This window comes from Neoarius graeffei, chromosome 17 (genome assembly GCF_027579695.1).
Source record: "Neoarius graeffei isolate fNeoGra1 chromosome 17, fNeoGra1.pri, whole genome shotgun sequence".
NCBI classification, from domain to species: domain Eukaryota; kingdom Metazoa; phylum Chordata; class Actinopteri; order Siluriformes; family Ariidae; genus Neoarius; species Neoarius graeffei.
In genome coordinates, this window is record NC_083585.1 from 38269809 (window position 1) to 38289522 (window position 19714).

The 19714-nt window shown below is 44.3% G+C and overlaps 1 protein-coding gene across 6 annotated transcripts in view; it reads left to right on the forward strand.

Moving 5' to 3' along the window:
- The first annotated feature begins 7610 nt into the window (after positions 1-7610).
- The window catches only part of rcbtb2 (regulator of chromosome condensation (RCC1) and BTB (POZ) domain containing protein 2), a 134670-nt gene continuing 122566 nt past the window's right edge, over positions 7611-19714 (forward strand). For 4 of the 6 annotated variants that reach the window (XM_060944166.1, XM_060944168.1, XM_060944163.1 and 1 more), the window contains exons 1-3: positions 7611-7741; positions 14193-14324; positions 18034-18184. In XM_060944166.1, coding sequence (XP_060800149.1) covers positions 14199-14324; positions 18034-18184 — 277 coding nt within the window. In that variant the 5' untranslated portion in view covers positions 7611-7741; positions 14193-14198. Of the gene's footprint in view, positions 7742-12294; positions 12395-14192; positions 14325-18033; positions 18185-19714 lie in introns of those variants that run through there. The other 2 variants (XM_060944164.1, XM_060944165.1) reach the window with 2 other exon arrangements.

Here is a 19714-nt window from a genome sequence, read left to right on the forward strand (position 1 = left end):
CTCTGAAAAAAATGTGGACTGACACCAAAGGATAGCGGTGAACATCCCCGTGCACACACAACACCTTCACCCCCTGTGCTCCCCCCAATGCCTCGTTTTGAACCAGGCTTTGGCGAATTGAGGTCTGATTACAACCAGAATCCACCAACACCTGATATGTAGCCCCTTGGATACTCACCGGTATGCGATACGCTCCGGCCTGATTGAGGGCGGCCTCTGGCGCATCGGGGATCCGAACCACCGCGCTCACTTCCATTGCCGTGCACTGCTGTTGAAGATGGCCCGGCTCCCCGCAGCGCCAGCAAACCGACCCGGGCTTTCCCTCTGCACCGGTGTTCTGGGGCTCACTCACCTGAGGTGGGGGAGAGACAGACACAGAAAGGAGAAACGGGAGGGCACCGCGGGTGCGGCAGGCCAGTTGGGGTGGCGCCGGCCCCCGTCTCCGCGGTGGGGGAATGGAGCGAGGAGGAGACACAGAAGGAGGGGGAGAGAGAGAGAGAGAGAAGAGGAGAGAAGAGAAGACGCCGTCTGCTGTCCTGCCGCCGGAACAGCCGCCAAATGATCCTCTGCCAGCTCGACTGCCTGATCCAGCGACGCCGGGCAGTAGCACTGGACCCACTCCGCGGTTCCTGCTGGTAAGCGAGCGATGAATTGTTCCAGCACCACCTGGTCAATGATCCCCTCGGCATCGCGGTTGTTGGCCCTCAACCACCGCCAGCAGGTGTCCCGGAGCTGCTGGCCAAACGCGAATGGCCGGCCAACTTCCTCCAAGCACAAAGCGTGGAAGTGCTGGCGCTGTTGCTCTGGTGTGCGCCCCACGTGCTGGAGGACGGCCCGGTGGAGGTCCACGTAGGCCAGCCGGTGGTTGGCGGGGAGCTGTAGCGCAGCCAGCTGCGCCTCTCCCATTAGGAGGGGGAGAAGGCGTGTTGCGCGCTGCTCCATCGGCCACCCCGAGGCTTCTGCGACTTCTTCGAATAGCATGATGAAAGCGTCGGGGTCGTCCTGCGGACCCATCTTGGTAACGGTGAGGGGAGACGGGCCCGCGGCCGGAGTGCTGGTGGACCCCACCGACGCGAGGAGGTGCCGGAACGCCTCGCGGTCTTCCTGCTGGGCCAGCACCAGGGCTTCGAAGCGTCGCTCCTGTTCCTTCCGGAGGATGACAAGCGCTTGGTGCTGGCTTTGCTGGGCCATGGCGAGGGCGTGGACCAGGTCAGCGAACGGGGAGGACTCCATGGGGCTGATCGGCTGGTGCTCCACTCTGATCCCGGGTTCCGCCACCACTGTAACGTTCACTAGGTGTGGGTGGAGCACAGAGGATGGCAGGACAGAGACTGAGTTCGCACAACTCTTTTATTTTCACTTTTCAGTGCAAATATTTTCTACTCTCAGCCACACATGCACACACATTCCAGTCATCTGGTTGTGGAGAGAGCTCCCTCTGCTCTCGCTCTCTCTCCTTAAATAGGGCGCGGTCACTGGGGAGACACACAAACACAGGTTAATTGCCGTCAGGTGTAGTGATTCTGCCACTTACCTTCCCTGACTCCGCCCTCCTGTCACAGACCGGCGCTTGACCATGCCCCAGCTGCCACAAACACATTTTAATATTATGGGATCTGAGGATACTACTGTAAGTGTTGAAGTTTGGAATTGGCATATTTGTCCATACTTGCTTGACACAAGACTTCAGCTGCTCAACAGTCTGCAGTCGCTGTTGTCTGATTCTCCTCTTCATGGTGCCATGTACATTCTCAATAGGAGACAGATCTGGACTGGCAGCAGGCCAGTCAAGCACATGCACTCTGTGTCTACAAAGCCACACTGTTGTAGCCCGTGCAGAATGAGGCCTGGCATTGTCCTGCTCAAATAAGCATGGACTTCCCAGGAAGAGATGTTGCCTTGATGAATATGTCTCTTTAAAATCCCAATATATGCCTCTGCATTAATGGTACAGTGGTGCTTGAAAAGTTTGTGAACCCTTTAGAATTTTCTATATTTCTGCATAAACATGACCTAAAATATCATCAGATTTTCACACAAGTCCTAAAAGTAGATAAAGAGAACCCAGTTAAACAAATGAGACAAAAATATTATTCTTGGTCATTTATTTATTGAGGAAAATGATCCAATATTGCATATCTGTGAGTGGCAAAAGTATGTGAACCTTTGCTTTCAGTATCTGGTGTGACCCCCTTGTGCAGCAATAACTGCAACTAAATGTTTCTGGTAACTGTTGATCAGTCCTGCACACCGGCTTGGAGGAATTTTAGCCCATTCCTCCGTACAGAACAGCTTCAACTCTGGGATGTTGGTGGGTTTCCTCACATGAACTGCTCGCTTCAGGTCCTTCCACAACATTTCGATTGGATTAACCCTTTGGTGACTGACCCCTTGAAAATGGTTCCTCCAGGAACGATGACTTTTCAGTTGTCAAGACAATGGAAAAACTAAAATACAAAAACAGAAAGATACGTCACAATGCTCTTGTGCACAAAACAAAATGCTCTTGTATTTTAGTTTTTCCGTTGTTTTGACAACTGAAACGTCATCGTTCCTGGAGGAACCATTTTCAAGGGGTCAGTCACCAAAGGGTTAAGGTCAGGACTTTGACTTGGCCATTCCAAAACAGTAACTTTATTCTTCTTTAACCATTCTTTGGTAGAACAACTTGTGTGCTTAGGGTCATTGTCTTGCTGCATGACCCACCTTCTCTTGAGATTCAGTTCATGGACAGATGTCCTGACATTTTCCTTTAGAATTCACTGGTATAATTCAGAATTCACTGTTCCATCAATGATGGCAAGCTGTCCTGGCCCAGATGCAGCAAAAACAGGCCCAAACCATGATACTACCACCATCATATTTCACAGATGGGTAAGGTTCTTATGCTGGAATGCAGTGTTTTCCTTCCTCCAGACATAACGCTTCTCATTTAAACAAAGTTCTATTTTGGTCTCATCCGTCCATAAAACATTTTTCCGATAGCTTTCTGGCTTGTCCACATGATCTTTAGCAAACTGCAGATGAGCAGCAATGTTCTTTTTGGAGAGCAGTGGCTTTCTCCTTGCAACCCTGCCATGCACACCATTGTTGTTCAGTGTTCTCCTGATGGTGGACTCATGAACATTAACATTAGCCAATGTGAGAGAGGCCTTCAGTTGCTTAGAAGTTACCCTGGGGCCCTTTGTGACCTTGCCGACTATTACACGCCTTGCTCTTGGAGTGATCTTTGTTGGTCGACCACTCCTGGGGAGGGTAACAATGGTCTTGAATTTTCTCCATTTGTACACAATCTGTCTGACTGTGAATTGGTGGAGTCCAAACTCTTTAGAGATGGTTTTGTAACCTTTTCCAGGACATATAGGGGAATCAAAATGCCATTTCTCTCTCACCTTACTTGTAAAATCAGATAAAAAATATTTATATTAAGAAAAACAATATATATAAATATTTATAAAATATACACAATATAGGTAAAAATACACTCTAAAGTCAAACAATGTACAAAATAGCAGTAGTGCAAATACAGTACAATATCTGTAACAGAGAAGGTGCTTAGAAGAGTAGTGTATATCAAGCAACATGTGAGCTGGTGCCTTTTGCTCTTTTGGATTTTTGAAAAAAAAGTATTTTTCAAATATTTACATTAAAAAATAGATTTTTACTTAGTTTCTAAGAGCAATGTTCATTTCCGGAGCATACATCCAAAACTATTCATGATATGGATTTGAAACTTGGTATGCATGTTAACAAGATGATGCAGATGTGCCTTTTTATCTCATCTCATCTCATCTCATCTCATTATCTCTAGCCGCTTTATCCTTCTACAGGGTCGCAGGCAAGCTGGAGCCTATCCCAGCTGACTACGGGCGAAAGGCGGGGTACACCCTGGACAAGTCGCCAGGTCATCACAGGGCTGACACATAGACACAGACAACCATTCACACTCACATTCACACCTACGGTCAATTTAGAGTCACCAGTTAACCTAACCTGCATGTCTTTGGACTGTGGGAAGAAACCCACGCGGACACGGGGAGGCCCTCGAACCCGGACCTTCTTGCTGTGAGATGACTGTGCTAACCACTACACCACCGTGCCGCCCTAATTAAAGAAACCTTTTTATTATTCGTCACATGCACACTTCAAGCACAGTGAAATTCATCCTCTGCATTTAACCCATCTGAAGCAGTGAACACACGCACACACACCCAGAGCAGTGGGCAGCCACACCAGAGCGCCCGGGGAGCAGTCAGGGGTCAGGTACCTTGCTCAAGGGCACTTCAGCCCAAGGCCGCCCCACGTTAACCTAACTGCATGTCTTTGGACTGTGGGGGAAACCGGAGCACCCGGAGGAAACCCACGCAGACACGGGGAGAACACACAGAAAGGCCCTCGAACCCGGACCTTCTTGCTGTGAGGCGACCGTGCTAACCACTACACCACTGTGGAACCTTGGTAAAAGTTACCTGAGAACTCAAATGTATTAGGGTGCCCAAACTTTCGCATGGTGTTCCTTTTCTTTTTTCACTCTCCAGTTGTACAAACCAAAAACAATACACAAATCTTGCTGAAAAGAAATGTCTCGTCTTTACCTTTATGCCTTTTGGTGATCAGCTCACTTAACTATTCACAGTAGGGTGCATCAGTTGCCCCCTAAAAATGAAAAGTTCCTCCGATCATGATGCATTTTTGTTTTTATGTTCCTTTTGGTAAGAAAACGCACTGGGTGAAATATTTTGACAAAATTCAAAAGTTTAATGGTGGCACCAGGAGCTCAAAGTTATGGAAAAAGCTGCTATTTTATGACTTTTATGACAAAATTTCGATCGCTTTTCTTGAAACATTATGGCACCTTATAGAATATACCAAATATCTAAGATACACATTTTTAGTACATATTCTAAATATATTATCAAGCACAGTTTGAGTTTTAGCTGTTCATTGAATCATTGTTCAACTACTTTTAAACAATACAAATGTATTATGAATCTCATTAATGCTTCTCAATCCCTTGCAAAGGTTCTTAACATGATCTCTGGGTCACAAGAAATCAATAAATGGAGTCCAACATTGTGATTCAAACCTTACGCGAAAACATAAAATAAGCATTTTTTGGCAAAAAATGAACCTCATAGTGCCACCATTAGACTTTTGAATATGGTCAAAAAATTTTACAGGATGTCTTTATTGGTGAAAAGGAACACCCATATAAAAATGCATCAGATTTTATGAAAGTGACGGCAACTGATGCACATACATGTCAACCTATATGGAATGTCCGTATTTTATACAGATTTGATTCAATAAACGTAGTATACGGGCGTACAAATAAAGTTATACGGATTCTTTAAAAAAAACTTCAATATTTATTTAGAGCTATAATCAATTCCCACGATGATAAAAGAGCGCATAACATTTACAAACATACTGTACACCACAGACAGCCAGTAAAGAGTCTTATGAAATCACGCGTTATCTTGTGGTAGCGAGACTTCGTTCCACTTTTGATCATGCGCACACCGCATTGTGAGAATCCCGCCAACTGGGAAGTAACATTTTGTTTGAAACGCGTATTTCCACCTGAGCAACTTTCACTAGCGACTGAAAAGATTCTGAATGGACACTCCGGCAAGATCAACACAGACACTTGCTGTGACATGCAGCCTCGTGAGGTATTGGTGCAGACTGCTAAAAAAGCTGTCATGCACTACGTTCACACTGCAGGCTGAAGTGACTCAAATCCAATTTTTTCGCCCATATGTGACCTGTATCCGATCTTTTATTGACAATATGAACGACACAGATCCGATTTTTTCAAATCCGACCCAGGCCGTTTGGATATGTGGTCCTAATTCCGATTCCTATCCGATCTTTTCATATGCGACTTCAGTCTGAACCGCCAGGTCGCATTCATCCGACTTACATGTCATCAACAAGCCACAAACGTCACTATTCTGCACTGAAGTAGGCGGCGGGTCTCTCAGAAAAAGTTACAACAACATGGCGCATGACATCAATGCGACTCTGCACCCACACGTTCCTTTGAACGGAGGTTGCAGTCACTACCCCACAGAACGCCTGAGCCAAAACCCTTGCCCTCTTCCTTCTCAACCTCCTCCTTAACATCAGGCTATTGTGCATGTTCTGGCTCCGTCGCAACAACAACTGCATCATCGCCAGGTACTCCATGCTGGCTACTGTCATACACAGGAAACTTTAGGTTACTTCCGTAAACACTGGCCATGCTCACTGCATGTGACATCGTCATATCCTGCAATGCGCATGCGGAACACTTAGGTCGCTTTTCGTTCATACTGAGGATCACATACAAGTCGCATATATTTGTTAATGTGAACGACCTCACAAAAAAATTTGATTTCACAAAAAAATCGGAATTGAGCATTAAGCCTTGCAGTGTGAATGTAGTGATGGAGTACAATTCAGAACATTAGAGTGTTTTTGTCAAACATTGGAGCTTTGTATTCATTCTGAAGGTTTATTGTTATTAATATTGAATAAAAAGTAACTTGGATATATCATTGTTAATTGTCATTCAAATTTTATTTTAATTTGCATCTTATAAGGAGGGCGGCACGGTGGTGTAGTGGTTAGCGCTGTCGCCTCACAGCAAGAAGGTCCGGGTTCGAGCCCTGTGGTTGGCGAGGGCCTTTCTGTGTGGAGTTTGCATGTTCTCCCCGTGTCCGCGTGGGTTTCCTCCGGGTGCTCTGGTTTCCCCCACAGTCCAAAGACATGCAGGTTAGGTTAACTGGTGACTCTAAATTGACCGTAGGTGTGAATGTGAGTGTGAATGGTTGTTTGTGTGTCAGCCCTGTGATGACCTGGCGACTTGTCCAGGGTGTACCCCGCCTTTCGCCCATAGTCAGCTGGGATAGGCTCCAACTTGCCTGCGACCCTGTAGAAGGATAAAGCGGCTAGAGATAATGAGATGAGATGAGATCTTATAAGGAGGGCGGCACGGTGGTGTAGTGGTTAGCGCTGTCGCCTCACAGCAAGAAGGTCCGGGTTCGAGCCCCGTGGCCGGCGAGGGCCTTTCTGTGTGGAGTTTGCATGTTCTCCCCGTGTCCGCGTGGGTTTCCTCCGGGTGCTCCGGTTTCCCCCACAGTCCAAAGACATGCAGGTTAGGTTAACTGGTGACTCTAAATTGACCGTAGGTGTGAATGTGAGTGTGAATGGTTGTCTGTGTCTATGTGTCAGCCCTGTGATGACCTGGCGACTTGTCCAGGGTGTACCCCGCCTTTCGCCCGTAGTCAGCTGGGATAGGCTCCAGCTTGCCTGCGACCCTGTAGAACAGGATAAAGCGGCTAGAGATAATGAGATGAGATCTTATACGGATTTTATAAGGGAAATACGGATTTTGGAGGTTGGTTATACAGGTTTGATTGACCAAAGGTTGACATGTATGGATGCACCCTAATTCACAGTCACAGACATTTTCAGCAAGGGTGCCCAAACTTTTGCATGTGCCAGGGGGATAAAAATGAGCAATAGCCACACCCAGATATTTCGTAATCATGTTTAAGGGGCGTTTCCTTGCGTGTCTTTGTGATCACGTGACATGCAAGCGCCACCCCGCAGCAGTGTTTCCAAACACAGTGGAGGAAGCAGTGAGGATGGAGCGGTCCGGTTTCACCCCGAATGGACCCGGAACCGATAAAAGGAGCTAATGCGAACCGGACAGCATCCAATAAACACACAGAGGCTAATGTCATAGCACAAGGTAAATGCTGAATCGAGTAAACATGGTTTAATATTTCGCATTATTACGAGCTAGCTAGTGTTTGCTATCTTACCCTGCTAGCATAATACCATTAATTAGCTTTGGCACAAAGTTAGCCGATTAGCTTAAAGTCCAGTTTCCTTACGTTTTAACTGTTAACGGTATCAGTGTTTCCTGCCTGAGCCGTGCTTATGAGCTCGCAGTGAGATAATAACTTACACTACCGTTCAAAAGTTTGCGGTCACTTTGAAATTTCCTTATTTTTGAAAGAAAAGCACTGTTCTTTTCAATGAAGATCACTTTAAACTAATCAGAAATCCACTCTATACATTGCTAATGTGGTAAATGACTATTCTAGCTGCAAATGTGTGGTTTTTGGTGCAATATCTCCATAGGTGTATAGAGGCCCATTTCCAGCAACTCTCACTCCAGTGTTCTAATGGTACAATGTGTTTGCTCATTGCCTCAGAAGGCTAATGGATGATTAGAAAACCCTTGTACAATCATGTTAGCACAGCTGAAAACAGTTGAGCTCTTTAGAGAAGCTATAAAACTGACCTTCCTTTGAGCAGATTGAGTTTCTGGAGCATCACGAACTTTGTTGCCTGGTGCAAACTGAACCACCTGCGCATCAACACCAGCAAGACAAAGGAGGTGGTGATTGATTTCAGAAGGACGGTTTCCCAAATTGCACCAGTGAACGTCCAGGGTTTGGACATCGAGATCGTGGAGGAGTACAAATACCTGGGTGTTCACGTCAACAACAGACTGGACTGGACTAACAACACAGATGTCCTGTACAAGAAGGGCCAAAGTCGTCTCCACCTCTTGAGAAGACAGATCTTTTGGTGTGTGCAAGACACTGCTTCGGACTTTTACGCTACGTTCACACTGCAAGGCTTAATGCTCAATTCCGATTTTTTTGTGAGGTCGTTCACATTAACAAATGTATTCGACTTGTATGTGATCCTCAGTATGAACGAAAAGCGACCTAAAAGTGTTCCGCATGCGCATTGCAGGGTACGACGACGTCACACGCAGTGAGCATGGCCAGTGTTTACGGAAGTAAAACCGCCCGGTTGCGGTATGGCCCATCCAATCTAGCTTGAATAGCTGCATCCCCCCAAATGGAAATCAGCTCCCTAACCTCTGCGTCCTTCCATTGAGAAGATTCAGAACCTTCACAGCCCGAAGCGTCCCTCGCATTGATGTCATGCGCAGGGGCGCAGATACGTTTTTTTGAACTGGGAGGGACAAAAAACTGGGGGGGACAAAGCTTCCAGCAAACCAACCCCAACCCCGATATGCCTGTCAAACTTGTTGTGGGTTACCATAGCAACCAAGCTCGAGCTCGCAACCTGTGCAGTCTGCGCAGCTCAACCAACCGAATATCAGTCTTTGTTTTATGTGAGTTGTTGCAACTATGTATACACTGCCGTGCACCTCAATAAACCGAATGCTAATTAGTCTTTTGATTTTTCCGTGAGGTTTGCCTTATGCAAAGTGGGGGGGACCGAACGAAGTGAATTTAAATCTGGGTGGGACGAATCCCACCCGTCCCACCCTCTATCTGCGCCCGTGATTATGCGCCATGTTGTTGTAACTTTTTTTTTTTGAGAGACCCGCCGCCTACTTCAGCGCAGAATAGTGACGTTTGTGACTTGTTGATGACGTGTAAGTCGGATGAATGCGACCTGGCGGTTCAGACTGAAGTCGCATATGAAAAGATCGGATAGGAATCGGAATTAGGACCACATATCCAAACGGCCTGGGTCGGATTTGAAAAAATCGGATCTGTGTCGTTCATATTGTCAATAAAAGATCGGATACAGGTCACATATGGGCGAAAAAATCGGATTTGAGTCACTTCAGCCTGCAGTGTGAACGTAGCCTTTATGACTCTGTGGTAACATCAGCGATTTTCTATGCTGTGGTCTGCTGGGGCTGTGGAAGTTCAAAGAGGGACAGGAAGAAACTTAAAGGGGAACAGAGGGCAATATATAGAGTAACTATAACAATAAAACACACATTAACGAACCTTATTCAAGACTTACAAAAGTTTTTTTGTTCTAAGGTTGGAAAGTTATAGTGTTTTGAAAGTAGCTCGAGCAAACTATTTCCACAGTTTGAACAGCCCACCATGATATTAATTTTATCCAATCATCAGAATGCACGTTCATTTTCTCTGCGTAACACTCATGACGTATGTACGGTATGTGCCCAGTTGTGTTGGCTCATTGAGGTTGGGAATAGCACGTGTGAATCGGAAAGTAGGATGAATTGTAAGTGATCGGCTACACAATGCCCCAGTGTGTTGCTTTCGGGTGTAATAACAGGACCGATGGAAAGCATAACGATCCTCCAGACGTGTCTTTTGCGGGATCTCTTCGTATGATTCGACAGAGCTGTCGCTTTCACTTGATGCGCCCGATGCCATGATTACACGCTTCTCTCTGAGTGCAGTGGGTAGGGCTGACGTCACGGTCTTTTAAAAATGGCGACTCTTGTGCCGTTTAGCGTACCGACTATTATATTTACAATTACCAAGATATTTCGTTGTTTTCTAGTATATAAATTTGATAGAATACTTAAGAATACGTTACTTTGTCACATCAGCAACTGTATATATTATATTTGGTACCCCTTTTAATAAATGGGTCAGAAGGGCTGGTTCAGTCTTGGACTGTCCTCTGGACTCCATTGAGGTGGTGGATGAGAGGAGGATGTTAGCCAAGCTGACCTCAATCATGGAGAACCCCTCTCACCCCCTACATGAGGCTGTGGGGGCTTTAAGCAGCTTGTTTAGTAGGAGACTGCTACACCTACGGTGTAAGAAGGAGAGATACCGCAGGTCATTCATACCTGCTGCTGTCAGACTGTATAACACCCACAACTTGTAACGTAGCACCAATAACCTGTTTGTCGTTATATTTGCACTACTTCACCACTACTACCTCTGCCATCTCTCATCAATGCAATTATTATGTGCAACAATAGGCCCTAAACTATTTTTATGCATATATATATATATATATATGAGTGATTCCACGCTTATGGGTACTGAAATGGGGACATGAACTTATTTTTAAAAATTCACCTAAAACCATTTCTTTTTTTACCATCAGGTCACAAAACATGTAATCTTTAATGAATGATATGTTAAAAGATAACTTTAATTTTCTGAGATGTAATAAAAACATATTTATATGCCAAAGTCAAGCCTATGAGTTCCAAAATGATGTCTGTTACATTACTTCTGTTACGATTGTCCATCTCGCGTCTGTTACAAATTAATTACAATCTAGCTCTATACCATGTTAATCTTATTGAAAGAATGTGTATGTTTATTCTACTACACATGTTTATTAATTATATTTGCTAAAACATCACCTTCCTATGTTTCAAAAAGTAATTCTACATTGTTAAAATTGAGAATATATATGTCCACAACACTTCTGTTACGTTCTGACTTTGGCATATAAATATGTTTTTATTGCATCTCAGAAAATTAAAGTTAGAAAAAAATAAAAAGAAATGGTTTTAGGTGAATTTTTAAAAATAAGTTCATGTCCCCATTTCAGTACCCATAAGCGTGGAATCACTCATATATATATATATATTATACAGAGTCTACCTGTAATGTGCAATTTTTCCGAGCCTCTCAATAAGGCAATTTTTCTATACTTTTTCACGGTAGATAATGCAAATAGCCCTCCTTCGTTTGTCTAATTTTTATTTCAGTTTTATTTGTTATCTGTTTGACATTTTTCTTGCTATTGTAACATGTGAATTTCCCCGATGTGGGATGAATAAAGTGAATCTAATCTAATCACATTTGTGGGGTCGATTAAATGCTCAAAATGGCCAGAAAAATGTCATGTCATTATCTGTAGCCGCTTTATCCTTCTACAGGGTCGCAGGCAAGCTGGAGCCTATCCCAGCTGACTACGGGTGAAAGGCGGGGTACACCCTGGACAAGTCGCCAGGTCATCACAGGGCCGACACATAGACACAGACAACCATTCACACTCACATTCACACCTACGCTCAATTTAGAGTCACCAGTTAACCTAACCTGCATGTCTTTGGACTGTGGGGGAAACCGGAGCACCCGGAGGAAACCCACGCGGACACGGGGAGAACATGCAAACTCTGCACAGAAAGGCCCTCGCCGGCCACGGGGCTCGAACCCAGACCTTCTTGCTGTGAGGCGACAGCGCTAACCACTACACCACCGTGCCGCCCCAGAAAAATGTCTTGACTATATTTTCTATTCATTTTACAACTTATGGTGGTAAATAAAAGTGTGACTTTTCATGGAAAACACAAAATTGTCTGGGTGACCCCAAACTTTTGAACGGTAGTGTAGTTCTGGACATAGCTGTCAAAGCTAAAGTAAACTTCACTCTCCATCAGGCTACATGGAGCTAAAATAAACAACAACATCATCAGTTATCCCTTTGAGTTCTTTGTCTCAGTAAGTGTAGCCTGCTGCTAAACACTGGACTGTTTTTGTGCAGTAATCCAGATCAGTTGACCATGATCTGGGCTGTCAGTTACAGAAGCATCAGCTTTCTGCGCTTCCTGTGTAGCTGCTGTTGACGTGTTCTGGATGGATCAACACAGATAATAAGGGAATAAAAACCACGAAAGGTCTGATACAACTGATTTTTTATGTATGTAGCCGCTTATTCTGTCCTACAGGAGCCTGTCCCGGCTGACTACGGGCGAGAGGCGGGGTACACCCTGGACAAATCATCACAAGGCTGACACACAGAGACAAACAACCATTCACACTCGCGGTCAATTTAGAGCCTAACCTGCAGGAAACCCACATGGACACGGGAAAACATGCAAACTCTACACAGAAACGCCCCTGGGTTCGAACCTTCTTGCTGTGAGGCGATGGTGCTAATCACTACACCACCGTGCCGCCCCTCACTAATGATGCATTAATTTATCATACACATGAACAGTTTAGGGCGGCACGGTGGTGTGGTGGTTAGCGCTGTCGCCTCGCAGCAAGAAGGTCCGGGTTCGAGCCCCGTGGCCGGCGAGGGCCTTTCTGTGTGGAGTTTGCATGTTCTCCCCGTGTCCGCGTGGGTTTCCTCCGGGTGCTCCGGTTTCCCCCACAGTCCAAAGACATGCAGGTTAGGTTACTGGTGACTCTAAATTGAGCATAGGTGTGAATGTGAGTGTGAATGGTTGTCTGTGTCTGTGTCAGCCCTGTGATGACCTGGCGACTTGTCCAGGGTGTACCCCGCCTTTCGCCCGTAGTCAGCTGGGATAGGCTCCAGCTTGCCTGCGACCATGTAGAACAGGATAAAGCGGCTACAGATAATGAGATGAACAGTTTAACATCTTGTCCAAAAATGTGCATTTTTTTTTTTCTCTAAGAAAATACGTGAGATTAAAATTGTTTATTTTTCAGCCTACTTGTTTTATTAAATATTTGGTTAAAACCCAATCCTCTTACAGCCCAAAGACACACAAACTAGTTCAACTAGGAAGGCACCTTCGGGGAAAACCATGCCCTAATGGTTAGAGGAACAACGTTGGGACCAAAAGGGTTGCTGGTTCAATTCTCTGAACCAGCAGGAATGGCTGAAGTACACTTGAGCAAGGCATCTAACCCCCAACTGTTCTGTGTGTTGTATGTCGCTCTGGATAAGAGTGTCTGCTCAATGGCGTTAATGTAATTCATTCATCTGTGTTCGTTGATATCGCCCTAGATGGATAGATGTGCAGTGTACCCACCTCTCACCCACAGGTCAGCTGGGGTTGGCTCCAGCTTCCCCTGCATTCCTGATGGGTTAGAGGTATAGATGATGGATGGATTAAGCTCATTCGGTTCATGTGAGGGTTGTGATTTGTACCAATATAACTATGTTACAAAATTCTGACCCCATTTTGAGAAGTGCATTTCTGGAGCAGTGCAAGCCCTTTGGACTTTAACTGAAAGGAGGTTGCACTCCCTCTGCGCTCCACTTTTTTTCCTGCAATTTGTTCATTCCTACTCCTACACACTAACCAGCGCTGTCCTATCACACCATGGGTACCGGCGCTGTCCTATCGCACCATGGGTACCGGCGCTGTCCTATCGCACCATGGGTACCGGCGCTGTCCTATCGCACCATGGGTACCGGCGCTGTCCTATCGCACCATGGGTACCGGCGCTGTCCTATCGCACCATGGGTACCGGCGCTGTCCTATCGCACCATGGGTACCGGCGCTGTCCTATCGCACCATGGGTACCGGCGCTGTCCTATCGCACCATGGGTACCGGCGCTGTCCTATCGCACCATGGGTACCGGCGCTGTCCTATCGCACCATGGGTACCAACCAGGGAGCATGAAGGCTAGCATATGCTTCCTTCAAGAAGGCTTGTTTTTATCAGTGGCTTTGTGTTTCGTGGAAAATGTATGCACTAAACGTATCCTGTTGCCTGCAGAGTAGCATGCTTGACGTGGGAAAGTGGCCAGTGTTTTCACTTCTGCCTCCTGAGGAACTACGTCTCATCCGCCAGGCCTGTGTGTTTGGCAGTGCTGCTAATGAGGCTATCTACGTGACCGTCAATGATGAGGTAGGCTTTCCTCTACACCACAGGTTCATCACAGCACATTTCAGTGTCTTCTCTGCTCCCAGCACGCCTGAGTGAACGAATCCTTAATTAACAGCCCTTACTGAGTTGAAGCAGGTATGTTTGCATAGGGAAAGCACTAAAATATACAGGACAGAGGGTTCTCCAGGACCACAACTGGGAACCTGGAATTTACACACATCATCTACACAGTGTAATTGAGAAATCTACTTAATGGGTTATGTGTCCAATGAATCATATATTGAAAGAAGGTGAAAGGAGGGTCTCTCTCTCTCTCTCTCTCTCCCTCCTCCACCAGATTGACTCTTCAGAGAGGACAGATGGAGTTAAGCTAAATATAGGCCTGTAATACCAACACAAGCCTTGTTTGTATCCTGGACAGTGTATTGTGTTAATCTGTGTGTTTGTCAAACTATTTCCACTTTGGCTTCACACAGTCCCGTTGTTGTTAGACTACAGTCCGTAAACACACGTCCAAATCTGTGTATGTTAGTGAAACACAGGTTTATAGATTTGTATTCTTTAGTGAAGGTAATGTGTGTGTGCCTTTTTATCTTATCCTATTGTCAGCAGCTTTTTATTTATTTATTTATTTATAACTGCCACATCAAGCAGTGTGTTATTGTTTATTAGAACAACTTTAAAAAAATTAATTCCATTTGAGTCTTGACAGGTCTTGTACACACACTGTCAGAAAATAAAGTACATTATTGTACCTTTAGGGAGACAAGGGCTTGTAACTGGGGCAGTAACCTCTAAAGCCTAGGTCACAACTGGACGTACGATTTTTTGGCCGTGCGATTTTTGGCGTTTCCCAAATCGCTGCGGTTTTTTTGTCCGTGGAGAAAGACGCACGTTGGCCGTAAGTTTGTCTTGCAACCTGAAAAAAACGTAAGCGCCCGTAGAGTTTGTTTGACATGACAAAGAACCTCTGCGGCCAGTCTATGGCTCGAAAGTCAGCACGTCATACGCGCCCTCCGTGCATTTCACGCGCGCCCTCCATGCGTTTCTTGCGTTTTTTGCATGTAGACCGGCTGTAGGAGCACGTACAGCCGGTTGTGACCTAGGCTTAAGGTATTTATTTGTACCTTTTATATACTGCTTGGGAACATCTATGTACCTTTTTGGCTCTACAGTTGTACACATAATTACCTTGAGATAACTTATAATATGCACTAGGGGTTACATTTGTGTCGACTGTAACTTGGGAGACAGAAATGGATTCCTTCTGTACCCCTATTTCTGATGGTGCATCATCAAATTTCAGACTTGTTGCCCATCACTTAGCCCTTGAGTGTTTTTTTTTTTTTTTTAAATAACCCTGCTCCAAAGGAGGGGGGTATACTGGTTTACCTCTGTCCGTATCTCCGTCTGTCCGAAACACCCTTTTTCTCAGCGACCACAAATCATAGCCACTTGGTACCAAACTTCAGCTTGGGGTTCTATACCATGTGTACCATTTTCAGGTCTGTCCCGCATTGACTTCCTGTTTACCGACTGAATGTATTTACAAAACATATAGCGTGGATTTACAAAATTTTCATAACATTTTTCTTAGCAACTACAAATCACACCTGCTTGATATTTGGTACCGAGCTTTACCTTGGGGTTCTATGGACCCTTTTCACATGACGTCATGACAAACGCAGCCGCCATTTTGGACGTGTACTACCAGTAGTTTACCACAGCCAACATTGAGGAACGGCAGCAAAGAAAGTGTTTATTTTCAGCAAGACTTCCATCATGCCACTATATTGTTGTGTACCTGGATGTAGTAACCATCAACAAACAAGGCAAGGGTTATCATTTTATCGGATCCCGGTAGATGCTGACCGACGGAGAAGATGGATAGCGGCCATAAACAGGAAAGATTGGCAGCCCTCGGCATACCAGCGCTTGTGTAGTGACCACTTTGTTGGAGGTAAGACGAATAAAATTAGCCAGAAAAGGCATTACATTGCTGTTAACATTCTGTGGCGGCGAGTGTGTAACCAAATAGGCTAAAATAACCCATTGTAACCTCTGTTCTTCTGCAGTAGCTATTAGCTAACGACATTAGCTAGCGTTGTGTTCCTTTGCTGTTGGTAGACTGTAGGACAGATCAGAGGCAGTGTCCTACAAACAGCGCTTAATTTGAGGGGGAGCAAGCCGGAGCGCGCTCCGGAACCTCGGGCGTTGGCTCTGGCAGCTATTTACACTGGATCCGGTGATCCGACACCTCTTTTGACTATGTAACAAAAAAAAAAAAATAATAATAATAATTAAATAAAAAAATGCAAGTTTATTTAGTGTTAATGTCTGATTTTGATATCTGTCTTGTTGGTGATTTCTCTCATGAAACGACATCCACAAAATATCTGCAGATGAACTTAATTTGCAGTGTTATTACAAAACATGCCCAGAAGCGCAGCGCAGAGCCCCCCTCCCCTCTCCCCTTTTTTTCCGCACCGGAGCCGCTCATCCTCTGCGCTCCGGGACCTCCCACTTTACAAATTAAGCACTGCCTACAAATAAGTGTTCAAAATAAGAGGAACATGTATTTGTCTCTTAAATCCAGGCCGTTCCCTGTAATCTGTCACAACGGTTGGAGAAAGTAATGGCAAATAGTGAGTGCACAAACCATAGAAGGTAAACTGTACACAGCGCCCGGGCAGTGTGATGGTATGTCTACTTTTAGATTGTGTTAGCTTATCAATGAGCACACTCGTCACTCGACGAGTTTCACGTCTTTACGACGGATACTTAAATGTGTGTTAGGTATTATTGTTGCAGTCTAAGCAGTCATTGTAGCAGCTAGATGAGCGAGAACCGAAAGGGTCTGTGCCATAAACCGTTATTTCTGTACGGCGTTGCTAATGTGTCGTTACTGTTGTTATTTCTCCCTCTGCTCGCCCTGTAAATGCCGTATGTCGCTGGATAGCGAAGGTGTTTTCTGCATCTCGCTCCTTTTTCTTGTATGTTCTCCGTTTGTCGCCTTCCTCGCATTCAAACCAATTCGAGCCGAAGTCTGCTACATGTCCAAAATGGTGGTCGTGTTTACGAAGGTCACGTGACTGAAAAGGGTCTATACCGTGTGTACCGTTTTCAAGTCTGTTGCACATCGACTTCCTGTTTACCAACTAAATGTATTTACGAAACACACAGGGTGGATTTTGACGCTATTTCGAGAAGCAAAATGCTATTTCAAAATGACAGTTTACCAGGATGCTATTTGAAATCCCTGGGGAGAACGCTGCTCTTGTTTCAGGATTAATTATTTGTTGAAGTCAACATTCATAATAAGTGTCCTTGCATTCTGATATAAGCAAGAACGGGGGTATACATATGTGATCAGTAGCTCACGGTCATTCTTTTTTTTTTTTTTTTTTTTAAACAAACCAGTTTGTAAAAGTCTATGCAACATTCAGTTGTCACTCAGCAGCAGGTGTTTTGTTAATGTAGGACTAGTTGTTTGTTTTGTACGTCATGGAGTATAAACCGTAGTCTACAGTGATAATGATGGTGAAATTTATCATTGCAGTCTGTAATCCAAATACAACACTCATTCCAGATGTACATGAGCCCATACTTTAATTCTAATAATTTCTATGAATTATGGCTGCTGGTATGCTGTATAAGTGTAAAAGCTGAATCTATCCGGTTGTACTGTAGATTTTTTTTTTTTTTTTTCCCAATCTGGTTGTGTTCACAGGTATTTGCTTTGGGAACAAACTGCAGCGGATGCTTGGGTCTGGGAGACGTCCAGAGCACCATCGAGCCCAGACGGATAGACGCCCTGTGTGCCAAAAAGATTATCTCTCTGAGCTACGGCACAGGGCCACATGTCATCATTGCAACTGCAGGTCTGTAGGCCTACCTACAGGCCTACCTAACTATTAATGAATTGTCCTCCCGTGTTATAAAATATCTTCTAATGGGATGTTATATGATAAAATTGGAAAATATTTGAAGCATTTTTTTGTTTTTGATGTTTAAAAGCAAATATGATCGCAGAATGCATCTTTTCTATATTAATACATTAGAAATAAGCTTCTACCTCAAGGCATTTCAGTGAGTTTCTCAGTATTTTTGCCTGATTTTGTACATTGTGAAGTAAACAAACCCATTCAGATTAAAAAAAAACAAAGACTACGTTCAGACTGCACCCTGAAACGACCCATATCCGATTTTTTTGCCCATATGCGACCTGTATCCGATTTGTTATTGACAATCTGAACGACACAGATCTGATTTTTTCACATGCGACCCAGGCCGCTTGGATATGTGGTCCTAAATCCGATGCATATCCGATATTTTCACATGCGACTGCAGTCTGACCGGACAGGTCGCATTCATGCGACCTACACGTCATCAACAAGAGACAAACGTCACTATTCTGCGTTGGCTAATCCCGCCTCTTTGGTGGAAAACAACAACATTTGTACAGTTTTCAGAATTTAAATAGACTTTTATAGAATTGATCAAGCTAATGGTGGATTTGGTAGGGACCTGGATGTTGATCTGTTAGCCTGATTAAATAAAACAGTTTCTATAACTGATTTATAACTTAAACCATCCTGTATTACAAGATTATAAAATTGTTCTGGAAATTTCCAGTAATTTGACACCTTCGGTCTCATTAGCCGCCGCCACAAAAACCACATCGCCAGGTCTCGCCTCATCTCCATCACAAACTGCACTGGTGTTTCTGCACCTTGAGCCAGTGCTGAGAGAAGTTGCAGAATTCAGCTGGCTATAAACAATCTAAATATTTATAAAAATGTAGAAAAAGTTTATTAATATGACAAAATAAATATGTGCAAATTATTAAGCCTGAATTAAGAGTTTGGTAATACAGCGGCCGTATCCCAAATGACTGCCTACTGAAGCTCGAGTGCACTATATAGAGTTTAAAAATCCATTACTTCCTAGTAACATGTAGTGCACTTATATAGAAATTAGAGAGACATTTCGGAGTCAACCCTCGTTACCAGGCTACACGTTTTCATTTCAGTTCAGAAACAAAAACACACACGAGACCTCACACTTTAACACTAACCAGATAATTAAACAAACAAAAAAAAAGAAATCATTAAACATGAAGAGTGCGCTTTTTTTTTTTTTGTTTACGTATTACGTAGATGTGCTTATTACGTGTCAATTTGCGCATGCGGGTGTAGGTTGAATTGGGATTAATTAAATTATAAATTATGTAATAATTGATAATTAAATTAATCAATTTATAAATAAAGATCAGTCTCATAAAATCTTAAATTATTAATCTTAATACTCACCGTGAATGGTTACATTCAAGATTAATGGTAGCTCTGTATTAGATGGGAAACCCAGTTGTATACAAAAGCTAAATTCTGAAGGAAAAAGGAGTTCTAAAT